At 34.6% G+C, this 22,435-nt stretch overlaps 1 protein-coding gene across 14 annotated transcripts in view; it reads right to left on the bottom strand.

Moving 5' to 3' along the window:
- LOC118179658 (uncharacterized) overlaps positions 1–22,435 on the bottom strand; it is a 149,462-nt gene that overhangs the window by 35,768 nt on the left and 91,259 nt on the right. For all 14 annotated transcript variants that reach the window (XM_085826142.1, XM_085826141.1, XM_085826143.1 and 11 more), the window contains one exon: positions 19,888–19,944. In XM_085826142.1, the coding sequence (XP_085682268.1) occupies positions 19,888–19,944 (57 nt within the window). The remainder of the gene's footprint in view (positions 1–19,887; positions 19,945–22,435) is intronic.

Genomic DNA, 22,435 nt, shown 5'->3' with positions numbered 1-22,435 from the left:
ATATATTTGTCTGTTCAACGAGAAGAAAGTAAATGCCTAAACCAAAACGAAAATCTGCGTACTAGCTTTACCTTGTATTTTGTCTTTTATAATTTCTCTTCTATCTCTTTCTTCATGTTCTTCCTGAGACATAACTAATGTTATATAGAAGTTTCGGCACCAATGTTAAATAGCTTTACTTCAAGGTACCATTGTTAAATAAGAAACTACTTGCCGTGAAAGGTTTCTACTTCCTCTTAGGGAGGAAACTAAACTCTTAAGAATTTTTGCTAATTACCCAAACTTTTAGTGATTGTATAGTGAAACGGTAAAGCATTTTGCGTTGTGAAAAAATGCATCCCGGGACTGCGCCGTGAGAGGATCGAAAACATAAGAAAAACATATACAAGATATATAGGAAAAACATATTAAATATATAAAGAAAACATACTGTAATAGGTTTCCAGATTAAATATCAGTTTATTCAATTACATCACAATAAAAAAAATCTTAACCTCATCTGAGAGTCTAAGGAGAAGTCATCAATTTGTCATTTACCCTTTTTTTTTCATTTAAATTCATATAAAAAAAACTTAAGGTTTGTCTGGTAATTTAAAAGGGGAAAGGGAAACAATTTAAGGCCTGAGAATTAATTTAAGATTCGACATTGTTTTTACATTCTAAGAAAAGTTATTGAAAACTTACTTAAAGTTCAAACACAAAAAAATAGAACTTAACTTGGGTGGACATCTTGAAGTGGAGGACTCGTATCCTAATAAGCGCTGACGTCGGCGGGGCTCATCTTTACACTGGTTCTCATAATGTCGACATTATTTTACCTCTGTAGAACAGAAACAGGAGCACTGCTGCCCAGCACGGCTATCCGCTTGGTCTTGAAAGTCTTAAGTCAACACGCAGGTAACTGGTTTTTCATAATGACGAAGCATTTTTTTTAAGTCTGTAAAACAGAAACAGGAGCACTGCTATCCGCTTGGTCTTGAAAGTCTTAAGTCTACACGCAGGTGACGGGTTCATAATTTCGCCTTTTTACCAGAACGCGGCAGGGGAGCGTGTTTGCAGCTTCCGGCCAGAAACGTTTTTCTAGGCAATTACGGCTCGCCTGTTCTTGCTCATCCCAAGAGCAAGCTTCACGAGTAACGTCCAAAGTAAGTTCCACACGCCAGTCAGTAAGAGAGTCCTCTTAACCAAAACGCGGCCGGGGAGCATATTTGCCGCTCCCCGCCGGGAAACATCTCTCGTCGTGAATTACATCTTGTCGATCTCTTTCAAGCCAGTTTTCAAGAGTAACGTCCACAAGTCCAGCCAACCAGTCAGTGATTCCAACTCGAATTGCCTTCGTCTCCTTCACAAACGCAGGCTCCCACTATGGCTTTAATTATCGCCCCCTTAATTTTGGCAAAATTTGCATTTTCAACCCTAGAATGCGGAAATAAGGGTGATCGCGCATGCGCGCCCTTCTTCACTTAGCCAACAACCGGACCCTCAATTGCCAAAAACCTGAATGACTTACATTGAAAGACAAGTAGCAACCTTTGACCTTTTTGTCACGTACTTCCTCTCTTAAGGTCAACTCCACAATGAAAATTCCTTCTAGAACATTCTAAAGGACAAAGTGCGCGAAATCATGACTTGGCAAAAAAATTGCTTCCCTTTCCCTGCTTCTTTCACAATGAATCAAAGCTTGTACAAAATTTGCAAATAAAAGAAAATAAATAATATTCTTTTAAACTAAATAATATTCCCAGAAGCATCTGTTTTCCCCCAAAATTAAAGCCTTAAAATAAATAATTCAGAATCAAATAAAAATTAAGATTTCCATAAATCAGAAAATCATTCACATAGTTTTTATAACGCTATCAGACAAATTTTCTACACAACACTAACAGTTCCTTTTTTATCCACTTCAAGATTTCAATCTTCTACTTTTTAAACTTTTTAGTATGACTATAACTGCTTTTAGAAGGCTGAAACTTTCTTCTTATGTGAATTTCAACTTCCCCAGCAGTATCATTTGGTAAAATATCATTATCATTATTTAAAACATTGCCATTCCTTTCTTCGTCACTAGTTTCTGCAATTTCTGGAGGACAAAAACAATATCATTTTCATTCTGGTCATTATTATCATTATCATCATCTGTTTCTTCATCAAAAAATCTTTGAAAGGCTTCTTCTAATGTAAGGTACCTCATTGTAGGTATTTTTAAACAACAAGAACATGAACCAGAACATTGAAAGGAATGAGTGAAAAAGGAGATTGACTACCCGTTTCCTGCTGATGTTGCGTCAGCGCAACACCTGTTTTCCCTTGCTTCCCAACACAAGTATAAACATCTGACAGATGTAATGTTCTGATAAACGGTGACCTTGACTAAAAATAGCTCACTCATAAAGACGGCGATTGTTTCATTAAATATTTTCAGCAAAAATACCCTGTCGAAAATTTTGCTTAAAGTATGAGATTAATTATTATAAAGAAAATAACTGTTGAAGGCAAATATTTTTTTACAGAAATAATCTTCATAATATTCCCTACACAAAATTATCTGCTGGTATAAAATATCTTAAGTAGTTATATTTATATATGCATTTATTTTGACCGTTGTGTTAACGCAACACCAGCGGCTAATGAGTTAATTAATAAAACTGATCTAGCACTTTAAAATACAAAACTTGCTGCACCAAAAGTTTACTAACTCAGTAAAAATGTTAGTACTTTATGAATTAAGATAATCTCAATTCATAAAGAACAATTCAATTTAAGAGCTTTATTATATAATTAAAATAAACAGTGAATTACTATTGCTATCTCAAAATGTTACAGACAGAAGAAATCATAGCAGTAAATATTTCAAATTGTGGAACATTTTTAATATTGATGTTAGTTTCTGAATTAATACTCTGGAATGAACGTTTGAAGCAATACATGCAAGTGCAAGACATAAACTGGAATATATTTATGTAGAAATACAGAAAGAGAATTATTCAAAGAGTTATATGTGTATAATTGAATTATTAATATTAAAATTTGCAACATTTTAAAAATCCAAGCTTTGCTCTTTATTTAAAAAACTGACATCATTTTGATTTTAAACTAAATTAAATTTGTCAAAATTTATGACTCAGTTTTATTTTTCAAAATTTCATCCCATTACCTTAGGTTAGGTTATATGAATATGGCAAAGTCAGAAGTGTTATATGCCTAAGAGACAGATGCTTTCATGGAGGAATTTTGAAAGAAAAACTGGCTCACATTCACATTATACATGGGAAAACACTGAAAATGCAACCAACAAAGTTTGCCTGGATTTGAATCTGAGATAAATTATCAGTATTCAGTGATCTAAATTAAATTTTCCAAAATTTATGATTCTGTTTTCTTTTCCAAAATCTTGTTGCATTATCTGAATATGGCAAAGCACACAAGTGCTATCTGCCTAAGAGAAGGGATCTTTTCGTGAAGGAAATTTCCATGGAAAACTGATTCACATTACACATAGGGAAACTACAAAAATACCTCCAGACTGTCTGCCTGGGTTTGAATCTTGGATGACATACCAGTATTCAGTTATATCTAACCCATCAGCCATTAGTGTGGCCCACTTAAATTTGAAGTTGAGTTATTGGTCTCTAATTTACTATTCAGTTAGTAAATATTAAAAATGTTATACGCCGAGCATAAAAACCAGAGTTAAATTTTGTTAATATGTTACTCAGTAAACTACCACACAATAATGCAAGTGAATATTCAATTATGCTTGCTATTATTGTATTCCATTAACGTTATTGAAATCTCAGCTACAGGCAAGATGGTAATTGCTTTGCAATCTGGAAAGATTAAACATGAATTAGAATTTTTAGGTTAGTGACATTAGATTTATCTTACAGTGTAAGGTGTTCTGCAGTTTTAAATGTTCGTCTGAGTAATTCAGTTAAATAGCCGATAATTAAGCAGATAACTTTTAATATTATTTTATTCAGTTCAAAATTACTATTCCAAATGTATTGTACTAGATGAGAATGTACACTGCTAGCCATTAAAACTACAACACCAAGACGAAATGATGTGACTAATGTCAAAATCACATGAAAGGAAGAAGAGGTTGGGATATGCACGATTCGTATTTCAGCACATTTAGAAGAAACAGGAGGCAGAAATGACATCTGAAGCACTGCATAAAAGAAAAGTTGTGTAATGGATTTCTCATTCAGAAATTACCCTTCTTTAGGGTGTATTTATTATACACGACACAGTATTTAATTATATGCTACTTTATTATACACAAGACACATCATGTTGTACACAAAGGCTTACAAATACAGTAAGACCCCGCTTAACACTGTTTCGGTTTAGCGCTCTTTTATTTCAACCCGGGGATTCCACGAAATCGCTCGCAGCATATGGGGATTCCACGAAATATTATGCAGCGATAGGTTTCAAATACATATCCGAAAGAGTGTACTTGTATTTCTTGTTTGGTGCGGTATTGTACAGACATATTTTGAAGGGGTAAATGTGGAAGATGTCAAAGAAATAATTCAAGAAGCAGTGGCTAGTCTTTCTAATGATGAGCTCAAGGAATTAACTGAACAAGAAGAAAACAAAAATGTTGACAGCAGTGATTCAGAAGAAGGGCAAAAAGAACTTTCGATGGCATTTGTAAAAAGGAGTTTGTCTACCATAACTGAAATAATGGATCAATTCATTGAAAATGATCCGAATTTTGACAGGAGCTCAAAAGTAAGGCGTGGTGTTAGAGATGCTCTATCCGTTTATGAAGAACTTTTAAGAGAACAACGCAAAAGAAAAAGGCAAACAACATTAGATGCTTTTGTCACAAAAAGACAGAACACTGAAAACGCGGAAGGCTAACTAAATATGAATGACTGAGAATTTATTTGTTTTTTTTAAGAATATTCGTTTTGTTATTTATATTTTGTTTTTATTTTTGCAAGAAATAATAATGTGGTATTAATTTGGGCTTTAAGAAATAAATGTTTGGTTTTATTTTTATTAAAAAAACATACTTTTTAAATTTAATACCTAACCAATTTCCTAGCCATCTTCTCCTAATCCCAATATTTACATGTAAAGATAGCCTCGTTTAGCGCTGTTTCGCATTACGCTCTACTTTGATGGAACGTATCCCCCGCGTTAAGCGGGGTCTTACTGTACACATGTACAACTTCAATAACCAGCACTTAAAGTCTGTCCACGTCCACACTCAATTCATGCGCTACCCGATGCTTGGCGCATGTCAGTTCTAAGTTCAATTACGATTAAGTTATCGATACACCACATCCCTTTACCATAACTGCAATCTATCAGGGAAATGTTGAATTCTACTGGACCGACCGACAGGTTGTGGCATATCTGGTTTCTTTGATAACCTGACTGCATCAGCAGCAGGTCTGGTGGATGAAGCTTCTGGTAACATCTTTGGCGCGGAAGACGACACAGACTCATCTATCTGGTAGCTATTATTTTTGGATGGTTCTGAAACTCCACTCTTATCACGCTCTTTGAGAATCATGAGAACTGGAGGTGTACGTAAGAACCCCTCATCGGTTATCATTCCTCCATTATGCATGTGGTCGACATGTTGCCGCCACAGTTGACCGTCTACATTTATAGTGTAATAAAGCTGTCCATCCTTGGATTGGATGATACTAAATCTCCATTGTCTGTCACTTTGGCGATAATTTCTTACTGCCACCTCGTTACCAACCCCAAATCCTCGGCCTGCAAATTTGTAGGTTCCTTTTCGAACTCTGTCTTCCACCTTCCTTTTGAAATCTGGTTTCAATAAATCTATTCTTGTTTAAATTTCCCTTTTCAGCATTAGAATTGCAGGGCTCTGTACAGTAGTTAACCTTGGAGATTTTCTATACTGCATCAAAAATGTACTGAGGTTTTGTCTCAGAGTTCCTGGATAATTTTGTATGGTTCTTAAGTATTGTTTCACTGTAAACACATACAGTTCGGCCTTCCCATTACTAGATAATTTAAATGGTGCTGTGGTTGATTCCATTACTCCGTGGAAATATCTTAAACTCATGTGAAGTGAATTGTGGTCCGTTATTACTCACTAACAGTATTAGAAAACTGAATTGTGCAAAAATGTCCCGTAAACATTCTATCATTTTGAGAGCTGAGCTTAATTTCATTGGATAGGCTTCTAGCCATTTTGAGTGAGCATTTATGATTATCAAAAATATATGCTCAAAATGAGTCCTGCATAATAAATGTAAATATGTTCCATTGGAGTGCTCAGGTACTCCCAATGACGAACTTTTACCTTCCGAGGATCTATTTTATGTTTTGCACATTCAGAACAGTTTTTGGAAGCATTTTCGAAATCCTTATCTACACCATTCCAAAACATGTAAAATCTCGCAATTGTTTTCATGTTTACAGTCCTTAAGTGTCAGTGTTACTGTTGATGCCAGAGGCGCCATCTTTGAAAAATATGTAATATTTGTGTTCTAAAACAATGACGCTGATGTTTGTTTAAAGCGCCACCTTGCGGCCACTTGTATTGAGCTTTGAGTGTGTTCTGAGACGCTGCCGAGAGGTGTGAACTAACTATGTGGCTTTTTGAAAAATTAATAAATTTGAGTATACAGTAAATTTTTGAGTTTTTGTGTAAAGTGATTTATTTAATTATGATTTTTACTGAGCTATTGACGGGCCCATTGTTGGTCCTAACCCATCCGGAGTTCGAATTGTGTGTCAAAATCAAAAGACAAGTGTTATGGAAGAAAACTTGTGGATTACTCTTAAATAGAAGGTAGGTGGCCTTAATTGTAATAAATGTGTAATTGAAAAGTAGATTCAAAATGTTTAAAAGTACAAAAAAAGAAGATTATCAGCGTATTGCTATAGAGCTGAATTTGGACATTTCAGAAGTGAAAACTATATCAGATTTAACTGATATAATTAAAAACAGTGAAAGCTATAAGAAGGATCCTGTATTAGTTGAAGGTAAGGCTAATAATATTATCGATGAAAGGAAAAGTGACGAGAGCCGATTGCTCGAACTTGAGAAATTGAAAACGGAATAACGAAATCGGAACTAGAACTCGCGAAGTTGCGAGCAGAATCAAAGAGTGAAAACCTCATAGAATATGAGAAAAGAGAAAATATAGAATCTCTTGACTCTCTTATTAAAAGTATATGCACATTAACAATTAAAATTCCAATTAGACCGGAAGGTTGGGATTATTTCTTTTTATCGTTAGAAAGGGCGTTCTCATTTCAAAAAGTGTTCCAGAGAAATTTAAATCGGAAATTCTTCTAGATTTGTTGGGAGATAAAGCCACAAATGTTATTACATACATTAAAGATGACGAATTAGGAGATTATTCGAAGGTTAAAGAAATAGTGCTAAGAGAATTCAAACCATCCCCCAAACTGAGAAAGGTAAATGACTTTGAAACATTAAAACAATTAATGGTTTCTGATAAAATATTTCAAACACTTGTTAAAGAGGTTATGTGTTTTATAAATGTAAGGCAAGGAAATTTTTGGCTTAAATCTGTAGAATTGGCGAAAGACATAGATTTATATTATACATCAAAGGGAAAACCTGTAGTGGATAATTCTAGGTTAAGTAATAAAAACAGTTATCCTAAAAATATGTCAAAGGTTTTTCTAACTCATGTAAACAATTTAAAATGTATTTTATCATGCAATGAAATTCATCCTTTGTACAAATGCCCTGTTTATAAAAACATGACAGTTAGCGATAGAGTTGGGCTAGTGAAATCGAAACAGCTATGTTTCAACTGTTTAGGAAATCAAAGGGGATTGATTGCAGCAATGAATTCTCTTGCCATATTTGCAAAAAGAAACATCACGTGATTCTTCATTTCCCTCGCGAACAAAAAATAAACAAAGACATAGTTGCGCAGGTGGTGAATCATGAAAATAAAAATATTCCTTCAAATTTGGACGCTTCGGCTCCATCATTTGAACCTCTGCAAGCTAAAACAAGTACTGATCAAAATTTATTATCAAAAACGTGCAATCTCGCGAATGAATTAAAAGCTGTCTTACTCAGCACTTTTGTTTGTTTAATTAAAGATGCATCGGGTAACTTTCTTAAGGTTAGAGGTTTGTTAGATGTTGGCGCTAATTCAAATTTTATGAGCAAAAGGTTAGCAGATTTGCTTCAATTAAAAGGGAAAAAAGACTAACATTTCTGTTTCAGGAATAAATAATTTGTCTTTGAATATAAAATCTAGAGTTAGTGCAACTATTTTAAATAGAGACAAGAGTTTCGATTTAAGTTTAAATTTTTTGGTGGTTTCTAAAATAACAGAATATATGCCCTCTAGGCCTCTTGAAATTAATGTTTCATCTTTAGATACCGTAATTTCCGGTACGTGTTTAAAACTTAAATTTTCAGCGGGTGCGGCGTTTCTACCCATGCGGCGTTTAGGTGCACTAAAAATAAAATATTTCCTATGATGGTCATTGTACATAGTTTGGATGGCCTTGTCATTGTGCATAGACTGGTGCTGTTCCCACACAAAAGACCACTCAGTTGCTTTTTGCGAATGTTATTTTGTTTACATTATTTCCCTTGAACGGACCTACATGCCTTATTCACCCTAAACGAGATCTCAGAACAATAACATTCTTCCCCCTTTCAAATCAACATTCTCATCAGTTTGAATAGTCTCTCTCCTCCGACATTCGATGAATCTTCCAGGACCTATCCTCTCCCCACCCCTGCCTTTTCTGCAATTTTTTTCAAAGGCGGACACGACTCCACCTGCCTCGCAATAACGAACTCTGACGTATTTCCCCTTCAGCATGAATGGATTTTTCTTGGCATTCTGCCAAATACAGATCCCGTCAGTTTGGGTACAAGTACTTGTTGGATAGTTTTTAATTAGGGAGCGGAAAATTTTTGAAAATGTCTCTAAACGGCACAGAAGCTATACATTTCTTACCTTTAATTTATTTTTGAGTTATGGTTTCATTTCATGCATTTTTCTTAACTGGTATGTCATATATCAGGACTTAGGTTGAGTTTTTGCATCTATACAGCCCACGATGATGTCGCGAGCAATTTAATCTATTGTGGCGTTTCTGTGTAATTTTAATTTTTCCCCCGCCATTTTTCTCGAGTGCGGCGTTTACGCTGATGCGGCCTTTCTTCCGGAAATTACGGTAATATCAATTTAGCAGATGACAAATTTTTTGAGCCAGGCCCAATTGAATTTCTGATAGGTGCAGAACATTTCTATGAGCTTTTAAAACCAGGTCAAATTTTCCTTCAGGATTCAAATTTAAGATTACAAAATAGTGTTTTCGGCTATGTTATAAGTGGGACTCTTCCTGCTAAAGGGGAAAGTAAATTACATTGTGGGGTTATTACAGATAATTTGGAGTTAGAAAGAGCAGTAAGAGAGTTTTGGGAAATCGAAAAAGTAGAAAGAGAGTCTGAGATTTCTAAGAGTAAAGAAGCAGAAATTTGTGAACAGCATTTTCTCAAAAACTATTCTAGGACTGAAACTGGAAAATATGTAATCAAGATACCATTTAAGGAAGATCCAATGTGTTTAGGGAATTCGAAACAAATCGCGCTTAAGAGGTTGAACTCATTGTGGACTCGTTTAAGTAAGGATGAAAATTACTTATTATTGTACTCTGATTTTCTACATGAATACAGTGAATAAGATCACATGACTGAAGTGAAAGATGAAGATGAGCAAAAGGGGAAATATTATATTCCACACCTTGGTACTTATCGCCCTGAGAAAAGTTCGACACCTTTGAGAGTAGTGTTCAATGCTTTGACTGCAACGTCAAAAGGTAATTCACTGAATTCAATTCAGTATAATGGTGGTATAATTCAAGAGGACTTGTTTTCAATTATGGTGCATTTCCGAAAACATATTTATGCTTTTACAGCGGATATCAAAAAGATGTACCGAATGATATCGATTCATCCTACTCAACGGTAGCTACAGAGAATTTTGTGGAAAGAGTCACTTAATGGTCCAGTTAAAACTTTTGAGTTGAACACGGTCACCTATGGCACAGTAAGTGCACCTTTTTTAGCTATGAGAACATTACGTCAGCTTGCTGTAGATGAGTTCACACATTTTCCATTAGCAGTTGCAGTTCTACAGAGTGATTTTTACATGGATGATGTTCTAACAGGGTCCAGTTCATTGAGTTCGGCAAAAGAGCTACAGCGTGAATTAATTGAGATTTTAAAAAGTGCAACTATGACTCTGCACAAATGGTGTAGCAACAATCCGGAGCTTGCAGTTAACGTTGAGAATGAATACACATTTCAGTGCACGAATGAAGTGTCAGCCCTTGGTGTTTCCTGGAAAGGCGATAAAGATTGTTTTAATTTTAAAGTGAAACTAGAAAATGAGTCTAGAATTACTAAAAGGCAAGTTTTGTCAACAATAGCGAGAATCTTTGACCCACTTGGTTTATTGGGTCCCATGATAGCTAAAGCTAAAATATTTCTTCAGAGACTATGGGTTTTGAAGCTCAATTGGGATGATCTTCTACCTGATAAAGAAGCCAAAGAATGGCAACGGTTTTTCTCTGAACTACCACAAATATGTAAATTAGAAATTAACAGATGCATTCTTGTCACAGAAGCAATTGTTATTGAGTTACACGGATTTATGATGCCTCCGAGTTAGCTTATGGAGCTGTAGTTTATTGTAAATCTGCCTCCCAGTATGGTGAAGTGGTGATAAGGCTGGTAACAAGTAAATCAAAAACTTCTCCTATAAAGCAAGTTACCATACCAAGATTAGAGTTATGCGCAGCTGTATTGCTTGCGAAGTTAATGACTCGAGTAATATCTGCTCTGAAACTTAATGTGAATAATGTATTTTTCTGGAGTGACTCTTCAATAGTCTTGGCTTGGCTGAAAAAGGAGCCCTGTTGTATGAAAACATTTGTTGCTAATCGAGTTGCGATGGTTCAAGAAATGATGGAGGTGCGACAGTGTCATCACGTCCCATCTAAACAGAACCCTGCAGATCTCATATTAAAAGGTGCTGATCCGGTCAAACTTCAACTGTGTGAACTGTGGTGGCGTGGTCCCCCATTTCTTCTTCGACCTGTGATGACTAGTGATAAGATGATATCTCTGAGGAGGTTGAAGAACTGTATCTTTGCGAATTAAAACCACCAGCAGTAAGTGAAATGTGTGCACTTATTAACACTTATGAGCCATTAGATGTCATCAATAATTGTTCATCTTACAACAAATTGCTAAGAGTAGTGGCTTGGTGCAAGAGATTCTTGCATAACACCAGACATCCATTGCATGCTACACGCGGAACTTTGACAACCAGTGAACTTTCTACTGCGTTATTCTGTATTGTGAAAAACGTTCAAAGGACTTCATTTGTGACATGAATGCAGTGCTTAGAAAAAGGTGCTCCTATTCCTAATAGTAGTAAACTACTGACTTTGTGTCCATTTTTAGATCATGATGGAGTACTCAGAATGGGTGGCAGACTGAAAAATAGTGACTTAAGTGAAATGAGAAAACATCCTATGATTCTGCCAACTAAACATAATTTTACTGTAATTGTGATTTATCATTTTCATGTTCTTTATTTTCATGCAGGTGCTGAAACAACCCTATCACTTATAAGGAGTAAATTTTGGATTGTTTCTGCAAGAAATTTAATTAGAAAAATTATATTTAATTGTATGATTTGTAAAAAGGTAAATTCTAGGTCTGTGCAGCAACAGATGGCTGATTTACCAGCTGCGAGAGTGACCATATCAAGAGTTTTTGCTAAAACAGGACTCGATTTCCGTGGTCCATTTGTAGTAAAAAATTTTGTAGGTAGAAGTAAACAGGTAAGAAAAGTATTTGTATGTATTTTTGTATGTTTCACTACGAAGGCTTTGCATTTTGAAATTGTAAATGATTTAACAAGTGCAGCATTTATAGCAGCACTTAAACACTTTATTGCCAGGCGTGGAAAACCCTCAGATATTTTCAATGATAATGGCAGAAATTTTGTGGGTGCTCATAGAGAATTAAAAGCGATTTTAAAATCTTTATTTAAGGATAAAAGTGAGGAAGAAATCAAAGGTTATTTGGCTACTGAAGGCATAAATTGGCATCCTCCCTCTACTCCTCACTTTGGAGGTTTATGGGAAGCTAGTGTGAAATCCCTTAAATATCACTTGAAACGTGTGAAAACAATTCTAACTTATGAAGAATTTTTTACTCTAATTGTTCAAATTGAATCTGTACTTAATTTTCGCTCTCTTTGTCCCATATCATATGATCCAAATGATGTAGAGGCATTGACACCTGCTCACTTTCTTATTGGTTCATCTTTAATTGCATTGCCTGAACCTAACTTTACAGAGATTCCTATAAATCGGATAACTAGATGGCAAATGGTTCAGAAATTAAATCAAAATTTTTGGAAAAAATGGTCGTCTGAATATTTAAACAAACTTTTAAATAAACCTAAATGGTATAAAGGAAAAGTAGAAATGAAGGAAGGAGATTTGGATTTAGTAAAAGATTCGGATAATTACTCTCCTTTAAAGTGGCATTTAGCACAAATTATTAAAACCCATCCAGGTCAAGATAATATTATTCAAGTTGTGACACTTAAAGATAAAAATGGAACCTATAAAAGGCCAATGACAAAAATTGTACCTTTGCCTTTTGTTAATGAAATAGTTTCAGTTACTTAAATTTTATTTGTAGTTAATTATCAAGTTTGAGTTTCTATAATTGTTATAATCATCATTATTATTATCTTGGAGTGTTGTGTTTGTATTTTATAACTTGTGTTCAAATTTATTGTTGAATGTAACATTCAAGGGCGGGCTGGATGTTGACGCCAGAGGCGCCATCTGTGAAAAATATGTAATATTTGTGTTCTAAAACGATGACGTTGATGTTTGTTTAAAGCGCCACCTTGCGGCCACTTGTATTGAGCTTTGAGTGTGTTCTGAGACGCCGCCGAGAGATGTGAACTAACTATGCGGCTTTTTGAGTAATTAATAAATTTGAGTATACAGTACATTTTTGAGTTTTTGTGTAAAGTGATTTATTTAATTATGAGTTTTACTGAGCTATTGATGGGCCCAGTTACAATTCATTCAAAACATTCTCAGGGTATTATTTATATAGGGTGCGAGTCAAAAGTTTCAAGACTGGTTTATTCTGAGTAGCGGAGCGTGCACGGATCGGTTCCGCCAGGTGGGGGAAGTAATGGGGGGTCTCAGGGAATGTACTGATGCTGTGGCAGTTGCCTCTAGAACCCTGAAGAGTGCGCATTGCTTGCAGTGTGAGTGTGTGTCATTCACCTCGGTTGAAAAGTGGGAGAGGCGAAAATGGAGCAGCACTTGGAGCAACATTATGCAATTAAGTTTTGCGTGTGACTGAACAAAACCACCACGGAAACTCTCGGTATGATTGAAGAGGCTTTTAAGGAAGAAGCCATGCCCAGTGCAATGGTTTTCATGTTGCACAAACGTTTCAAAGATGGCCACGGGAATGTTGAAGACAATGACTGCTCTTGGAGGCCATCATCAAGCCGAACCGATCAAAATGTGGAGAGAGTGTGGAAACTTTTTAAAATGACCGAAGTCTTAGTACTAGATTGATTGCCAATGAACTGGGACTCAGTCAGAGTATCGTGTGGAGGATTGCAATGGAGAATTTGATGATGTGAAAAGCGTGTGCCAAAAGTTTTGTCGGTGGATCAGAAGAGACGGTGCATGACTGTTTGCCAGGAAATGCTCCAACAATTGAATGTTGATTCGAACCTTCTGGAGAAAGTGGTTATGGGTGATGAGACCTGGTCTATGAGTCGAAGCGTCAAAGCTCAGAATGGCACACTGCTTCCTCGCCGAAGCCCAAGAAAGCTTGCATGAGCAAGTCGCATGTGAAGAGAATGCTGTTTTTTTTATGGCAAAGAAGGGATTCACAAGAAGTTTGTTGCTCGTGGACAGACTGTCACAGGTGACTTTTACGCTGGAGTGCTCTGCCACTTGAGGGATCGAGTCCGCAGCATCCCCCCAGCGATTAAGAGCGATTGGATTCTACACCACGACAAAGCTGATATTTTGGTCAAGTTCAATGTGACAACACTGCCGCAGCCACCCTGTGCCCGATTTTCTTACAAAATTTGCAGATACTTGTCTTAAATTCACAAGAATTTCTATCGTAGTCAGTCCTCGTATATCGCGTACACATTTTGCCTTTTGTGCTCTTAGTTGAGAAGTGTTGTTTTCCAAACTTTTGTTTTAGAGCAACCGACTTAGATCTTTATTCTTGGCACTAAACTCTTTAGTTTCTACTTGTTTACTAATTATTTTGTTTGCACATTTAAACACTTCTTCCATTGCCAAAGCTATTTTTAAAGTGCCATCTAAATTGATTATCCTGCTCAAAAATTTTATCTCTTAGACCACTCACGAATACATCCTGCAACATGGTATTTAACATGTTCAGCTCTTAAGCACATGGTATGACAAGTGACCTTAACTCTGCCATATATGCACTAATCGTTTCCCCATCATGCTGCTTTCGATTTAAAAATGTATGCCTGCTAGGAATTATAAGTGGCTTGGGATTTAAATAATTTCTCAATGCTCTTTTTAACACATCATAATATTTATCTGAAGGATTAGCAAGTTTAGCAGATTAGCAGGATACAGCAAGTTTTTTAACAGACTATACATTTTCCCGGACAGACTGGAAATCAGTACTTTTCCATGCTTGTCCTGTGAAACATTTTGTATACCTAAATAACTTTCAAATTTTACAAAAAATGAAACAAACTGTTCTTCCTGTTCATTATATTTTTCGAACTGAACAGAAAGTTTACAGTTATCTGTTGTAAACAGTCTGTTGTCTGTTTACAGTATGTTTCTTCAGTTAAGTAATAACTGAAGAAAGTCTCTCCACCAGAGCTTTATTCTGCTCTATTAGCTCAGTTACAAGCTGCTCCATGATTAATTCCTCTGAATAAAATAATTATAAAAGTTTTACCTTGAGGCATCTTCGGGGAATACTCTAATCCAACAATATCACTTCGATAGCGGCAAAGCACATCGTAAAAGCTATTTTCTTCAAAATCCACAATCCTATCCTCATTGCCACCTTTTACCCTGTCTTTAGGGAGTATTTATTACACAAGATTTTGTATTTAATTATATTCTACTTTATTACCGTATTTGACGGCATATAAGACACACTTTTTTCCCTAAATTTGGTCTCAAAAAAGTTACCTGCGTCTTATACGTGAAGGTAATTGCATTCAATAATTGTTTATTTGGCTTTTACGAAATGTGAGAACTAAAAGAAACCACACTATTGAAACTTTTTCCCTTGTGTGTGGCTGTCTAAATAAGGGTGCGTCTTATATGCCGTCAAATACGATATATACAAGACATATCATGGTGTACATAAAAGCTTACAAATACACATGTACAACTTCAACAACTGGCACTTATGGTCAGTTCACGTCCACACTCAATTTGCGCATTACCCGATGATTGTCACATGTCAATTCTAAGTTTGATTACTATTACGTTATTGATACACCACAGAAAGTGCTTTATAAGGTTGGAGTTTGCTCAGAATATCGTGTTATGCCTCGAATAAGAAGAGGAGATGCTTACCAGTAAGTTTTAAAAATGCATAGGGGCAGGATCGTTTCCTATCGAAAATGTAGATTATCATTCCATGGTACTGCCGGTCACACTGGTCGACATCCGACTACTGTTATGCGAATATGGAATCAATGGATTGCTGAGGGTCACACTGAATGGCATGGATGATTTTTAACACCTCCCATGAGTAACGCCAGAGAGAACAGACATATTGTATTGTGAGGTCAACCCTGCAAAACCGCATCACCACATTACAGACCATTAGTCAGAAAATGGGCATGTTTGCATCACGCCTAGTATCAGCTTGTAAGGTGCATTGGCATTTTCAGCAGCATGGTCTATCAGCCGGGTGACCATTACTTTCCTTAACAATGCAGCATAGAGAGAGACAGTAAATCTGGTGCACCAAACGACAAAGGTGGGTACTGGAGTGCCTTTTGAAACGAGTCCCTGTTCTGCGTGCAGTATTCTGATGGCTGTATATGTGTCTGGAGTGTCCGAGAAGACTGCACATCGCCTGCTTGTATTCGATATCGGCAAAGAGGCCCTGCACCTGGTGTGATGGTTTGGGCAACCATTGGGTACACGGCATTCTGACCAATAGTAATTTGATCGCAGATGGGTACACATCTGATATCTTATGTTCAGTGGTTGTGCATTATCTTCAAGGCCCCAAACACCGTGTTCCAATAAGATAATGCAAGACCATATGTTGCACTTCATGTTCTGACCTTCCTCGATACACAGGGTATTCAATCACTGCTTTGGCCTGCATGGTCTCCAGATCAGTAACCCACATCTGCTCATGAATTGCTGAGAGACTGGCCCACCACCCTTCCCCAGCTAATATGGTTAATGAAATGTGGCACAGACTTGAAGCAGCATGGAATGAGTTGCCCATTTCTGTCATCCAAGGGCAGTTTAACTTCATGCCTAATGGGGTAAGAGCCACTTTGGTGCCAGGAGTGGCAGCTGCATTGAAAGTTATAGAGGGTGCTGCGCTGCCACATATGTATAGTTAATTAAAGAGTTTCAGCAGAGAATGAGAGAGAGTGGAGAGTGTGGATGGGTGTGGTGATGTAGAGGAATGGTATTAAACAGCTATCATGTAACTCCAACAAATATGTAAATACTTGCATATAGATTTTGCCTCATAAAGTAGAATTAGAATCAAAGAAGTGTTTTTATTTCACCACAACTTGACATGAAAAACCATCGATGCTAAGATAAAAGCTAGTTGATAATCAATTAAGTATATTTATGCCATAACAGCTGTTTCTACTGATTTCCCATCCCTCTAAACCTCCAAAATGCTTACAAATTTAATCATTTTGTCTTCCTGCCATACTGTTTATGTGTAATAAATATCTTTTTTGTAATTGCTTTCCTTCAATAGTGTTGTGATTTTAATAGCCAGCAGTGTATGTTCCCACTTGTCAAGAACCACTTTGCAGAGCAGCTTTTGACAAAAAAAAAAAGTTAGTCAGTCATCTCACATGTTCTCCAGATTTCTTCTTTTTGTGATTATTTTTGACACCCCCCCTAAAAAAAATTAAAGTTGCCTCTCAAAGGAAATATTTTCTTTTTGGACATGGAAACAATAAAAGGAATGCAAAGTCTACTTATAAAGAAACGTCAAATATAGACCTCTGCAAGTCTTCTCTATAATTATGTTGCACTTGCATTAAGAGAAAGTTGCATCAGTATACACTCTACAATGTTCTGTTTCTTTTAATATACTCTTTATATTGTGAATATACACTGTGATTACTTGAACTTCAAGAAGTTGAAATTTCCAATGGAATGGGTTTTGGAACTAGAAATTCAAAGTTAAGCCAAATGGTTTTGAGAACTAGAAATTAAAAGTAAAGTCAGTGTAAATATCGAAGCATAGTATTCAGAATTAATACTAATTAAAATTTAAATTTTCAATACTTATTCTTAAGGCATGTGTTGCTTTAGTTTTAGCTTAATGAAATTTAAACATATTTGGATCAATTCTTTACATAAAAGTAAAAATTTCCACGATATACCTATTTCATAGCACACAGTTTCAAATAAAGTATTTACAAAATAAACTAAGAGTTTGACAGTTTTAGTCATATATCATCTTTCAATAGAAATATGTGAAATATTAATTTTATATTAAACCTCTTACAAAGAATGTTTCAAACTGCTAGTTTTCCCTTATACTATTACAGATAATTAAAACAATATGCTTTTTAATATAAAAATTACTAATCTAAAAAATTGGCAATATTTTATGATTTAGATTATTTGCACCCAATTTAAAAACTGTATCACTAAGTGGGACAGATTAATGCTGGATTCTGTTGACCACAAAAGTTTGGGAGATACCTCTAATCATTTCGTATACAGGTTTTATCAACAATTTATCCACTGAGCTCTACTTTGCAACTAAAATGTCTAGAAAATGAAGAGCAATCTCCCTGAAAGTTACAACTCACATTTTAAAAGAATTTGACAACAGAATTTATGGAAATATAATTGTTAAAAAAAAAAGAATATTGTGGAAATAATGAAAACAAATATTTCTAAAAGAAGAAAATTAGAAGAAAGAAAAATCATATGCGGAAAATCTGACTCAAAGAAATTGCATGTTTAAAGTGAAATAGCTAAAACCATATTTTGCTAAAGTTTTTTACTCATGCAGTGCATTAAGTGAATGGATGGATGTTATGAAAAGACACAAAAAATAGCATCGCGAGTGAATGCAAAAGTTGTCTATTTTTCTACTGAAGAGATGCATAAATTATGTCACAGAATATTATATTATTTCATAAACAAAGAATCCAAAGATGCCTTAGCCAAATTTGTTAAAAACATGAGAATTTATCTTAAGAGTTATATGGATATCAGCTAAAAACATTTTCATTGTTGATAAAACCAGTCTTTTTTGTCATCACCTGTTTTCAAAATACCTAGCCTCTGAAGACTTTCTGTGTCATAGTCAAAATCACTTCACTATTTTATGCTGAGCATAAACTGATGAAACAGAAGACAATATTTCTATTCATAAGAATGTTACAAAAACCAAGATATTTCAAAAGTGTTTACTATACATAGCAAATAAAAAACGTGGATGATTGTAGATACATTTGCAGATTGCCTCAAAAAATCAACAAGGTTTTAAAAACAAGGTTTTTGGATGAAATTTATTTATTTATTATTTTTTTATGTTATACTATTTGATTCTTAAAATTCAAAAAAATGAAATAGTGAAACTTATTCTGAAATATGGATAATATTTTAACAAACTTAAAGTAAGATGATGAAATGTAATGACACGTAAAGCAATGTAAAATTGTGTAAACAATTATACACTTCTCCCCTTAAATTGTCGATTATGGATCTTTTTGATTTTTATATCCTTTCTGAATGGCCCATCGAAAGACACATTGTCTGCGCTTTACTGTATTTCCTTTTTTAATATATGCAGCTTTCAAATGCATCATGACATATACTGGGTCACAAAGTTTCCTTTTAAAAGAAATGCAGTTCAAATAAATAAAATCATACTATTGAAACATTTATATCAATAAATATGCTTTGAGTACAATGCTTGAATGAATAAACAGAAATTTTAAAAACAATGATTTGTAGAAATAGAATTCAACCATGCAATTCAAACAGTTAAAATGAAATTTTAAAAAGTAAAAAAAAAAAAAAAAAAAAAAAAAAATCTAAATATAACTATGATTAAAAAATTTAATATAAAGAAAAATATTTGCAAGAAAGAAGAAATGATGCTTTCTTTTTCAACTCATGCAGAATGAAAAGAAAGTGAAATAGGTTTCCATAAACTGAAAAGTCTGCCAACTGACCCAAAATAAAAAAAAGTGCGCCAAGCAAAATTCTCAAATTTTTTCGAAAAGTTTTCACCAAAATTATTACAGTGTTTAGGAGTAATGTGAATGGTAGAATTGAAATAAAGAAAAATATTGGTATGCCATTTCAGAAAAAGTCTGATTTCATACGTCGCAATGCTGTATACAAATCTAATATATATACAAATAATGCTTTTGGGACATTGAAAACACAAACTGAACTTCGGCAAGCAGCCAAATAGAACAGATGATATAGAACTGTCCCCCGTCCATTTGTTTTTGACTCTGGATACATATGAATAGGGACTTAAAAAGATATTTCTCCTAAACTAATTTTTGTAAAGAAAGTAAAAGATTGTTTATTATATTTAAGAAAAATGAATTAATTTACCTTTTTAATAGAATCTTGGGCAGAAAGGGCCACAGAAGATTTTGGAAGCACTGTGTTCTACAAGAAAAAAATTATTATTGGACACATAATATTAACTGTTATATGAATCGGTCAGGAAGGCGGCAATAAATCTTCAAAGCAAAAGTTGAAAATTGCTAAAAAAATTAAATTATTACACTGAAACACAAATGCAAATACAATTAGGTTTTGGTAATATATGAAAGCTTTTTGCTTAAACTTTTGATGGTGAACATTCTGATAAGGCCTTGCTTACACAAACAAAATATTTGAAAATTATAAGAATGCTAAAATCAAAACAAAATTCTAGATACCCAGATTCCTACGAAAGTTAACTGCTCACCAGTCATTCTTGGCAACTACTAATAGAAAAGTATTTATATACCAATAAAGACACATTGTACGTATAAATTTCTATACAATACAGTAGAACTCCAATTATCCAAATCAATTGGGATCTGACCACATTCGGATAATCAAAAATTCAGATAATACGATTTTTTCGAAGAAAGGGTCTAAGTACACTTTAATTAATTACTATATGTTGAAAATGGGAGAAAAAGCTATTTTTAAAAAAAGGAGGTTTTAATTAATTAAAATGAAATGGCAACTCTTTTACGTACAGCGTACTGTACAGTACTTACAAGTGCTGAAAGTCACTGCTTGCTGAACATCTCAGTCAAAGTAAGCTTTTTGACGGACACTGTGCCTGCACTTAAAATTTCTTAGCAAGCTGTTACTTGCTTTAAAGGATGAACAACCAAGCTTCTGAGCTAAGATCTTAGCTTTTTCACAAAGAATCGGACTCGAATTGGGTTTCCCATGAAATGTTGCGAAAACCACTTGAAAATGACATTTAAATTTTTGTTTGTTGCTGCCTTCATTGATTTTTTTTTTTTTTTTGAAGAACTTCCATCTTCGTTTTCAAGCAGTGACACAAAGTTTAAAAGTGTAGGTTTGCTTCTTTAAATGTCTGAAATTGTCGATTATCCAACACTACATTTCTGTCTTAATTTTTTCTTAAATTCTGAAAGCGATTCGGATAATCAGTGATTTGGATGGTCGAAGTTCGGATAATTGGAGTTGTACTGTATATAATTCAGTACTCACAATTTACAGCACACAAGAAATTAGTCATCAAAAATAATCAATTGTATAAAAGGACAGCATGTGATTTACTATTTTCTTTTTCTTTTTAAAAATAATGAAACATATTTCAAATTAATTTTTTTCTTCCTATTATTAGTCTCTCTCTTAATCTAATCAGGCTTAGGAGAGATGACAAGTCAATTAACCTCCACTTTTATTTAGACTACAGGGTGTTTATTGCCTTTCTTAAAGACTATCCCGGAAAACATAACATACCTTTACAATCTGAAGCATGGAAAAAGATATTATGCACTCCCTTTGATCAACAAAAGACTGATAACGTATATGAAGTACTATGTACATTTGGGAGGGGGGAAGAGTCACACATTAAGAGCATATTACTTGGTCTTCCATTATAGCTCTTCTCTCACTAACCTTCATGTATCATGCCTTTCTTAATACAATGACAAGGAACTTCAAATATAATTATTATTTATCTTAGACAAGGAAATCATACCTGACAGCATATTTCCTTAAATAATTCATGGATCTTTTTTAGAAGGAAGGGATAGCAAAATTATATTAACCAAGAATTGGGCTATTTAAAGCAAATCTTCTTAATTAAGTTAATTAGTATAAAAAATTTAAAACATTGCATCATCCCAAAAGATTTGTGGTTTTGCAAAGTGATACATGTTTTCTTCCAATTATTTTGTTATAGCTAGTGCGCAATAACCTTGATTAAAATTGTATGTTTAAATACAGTCTTTTCTGCTCCCACTGCACAATCTCAATTTCAGTGCAGAGATAGGAATGAAACACCCCATCAAATCTGTGCAATGTGAGGAAAAAGTACTGCTTATGATCAAACAGTTTAAAGGTAGTTTCAGAAGTTTATGTATAGCAATTTCAGACTTGGAGACAATGTCTGCTCTGGATGACCATCCTCCATAAATGAGGACCTATTAAAAGAAGCTATTTCTGAAAATCCAAGTCATACAGCTCAAGAACTATTGCACAAAATAAACATCCCCAAAAGTAAAGTATACTCGTATGATCATTTGAAGAAAAATGGCCATGTAAGCTGCTTTAATGCATAATCAACCCATACTTCAACAAAACAGAATGTGCTTGCTTGAGTTTTGGCATGCAATTTTTTGCTGGAAAAATATAAGCAAGCTCCTTTTTTTGAAACAGTTCATAACTGAAAATGAAAAATGGATATCATACAATAATGTTACAAGAACAAGATCATACAGTAAACCAAAATAATACCTATTAGTATCACCGAGGGGGATTGCATCCTTCCCAAAATGCTATGTACATAATGGGGCTGCAAAGAAATTGTATACTATTAACTATTGCCATGAAACTACACAATAAATTTTGAAAAATACCCAAATATTACCAAATGGTAGTCTGAAAAGCAGAAATAAAGCAA

The sequence above is a fragment of the Stegodyphus dumicola genome, chromosome 1, assembly GCF_044657685.1.
Source record: "Stegodyphus dumicola isolate Sdum_Otavi_A_Nest chromosome 1, ASM4465768v1".
Taxonomy (NCBI): Eukaryota; Metazoa; Arthropoda; class Arachnida; order Araneae; family Eresidae; genus Stegodyphus; species Stegodyphus dumicola.
Note: the sequence above shows the minus strand (reverse complement) of the source record. Positions and strands in the feature narration are given on the sequence as shown.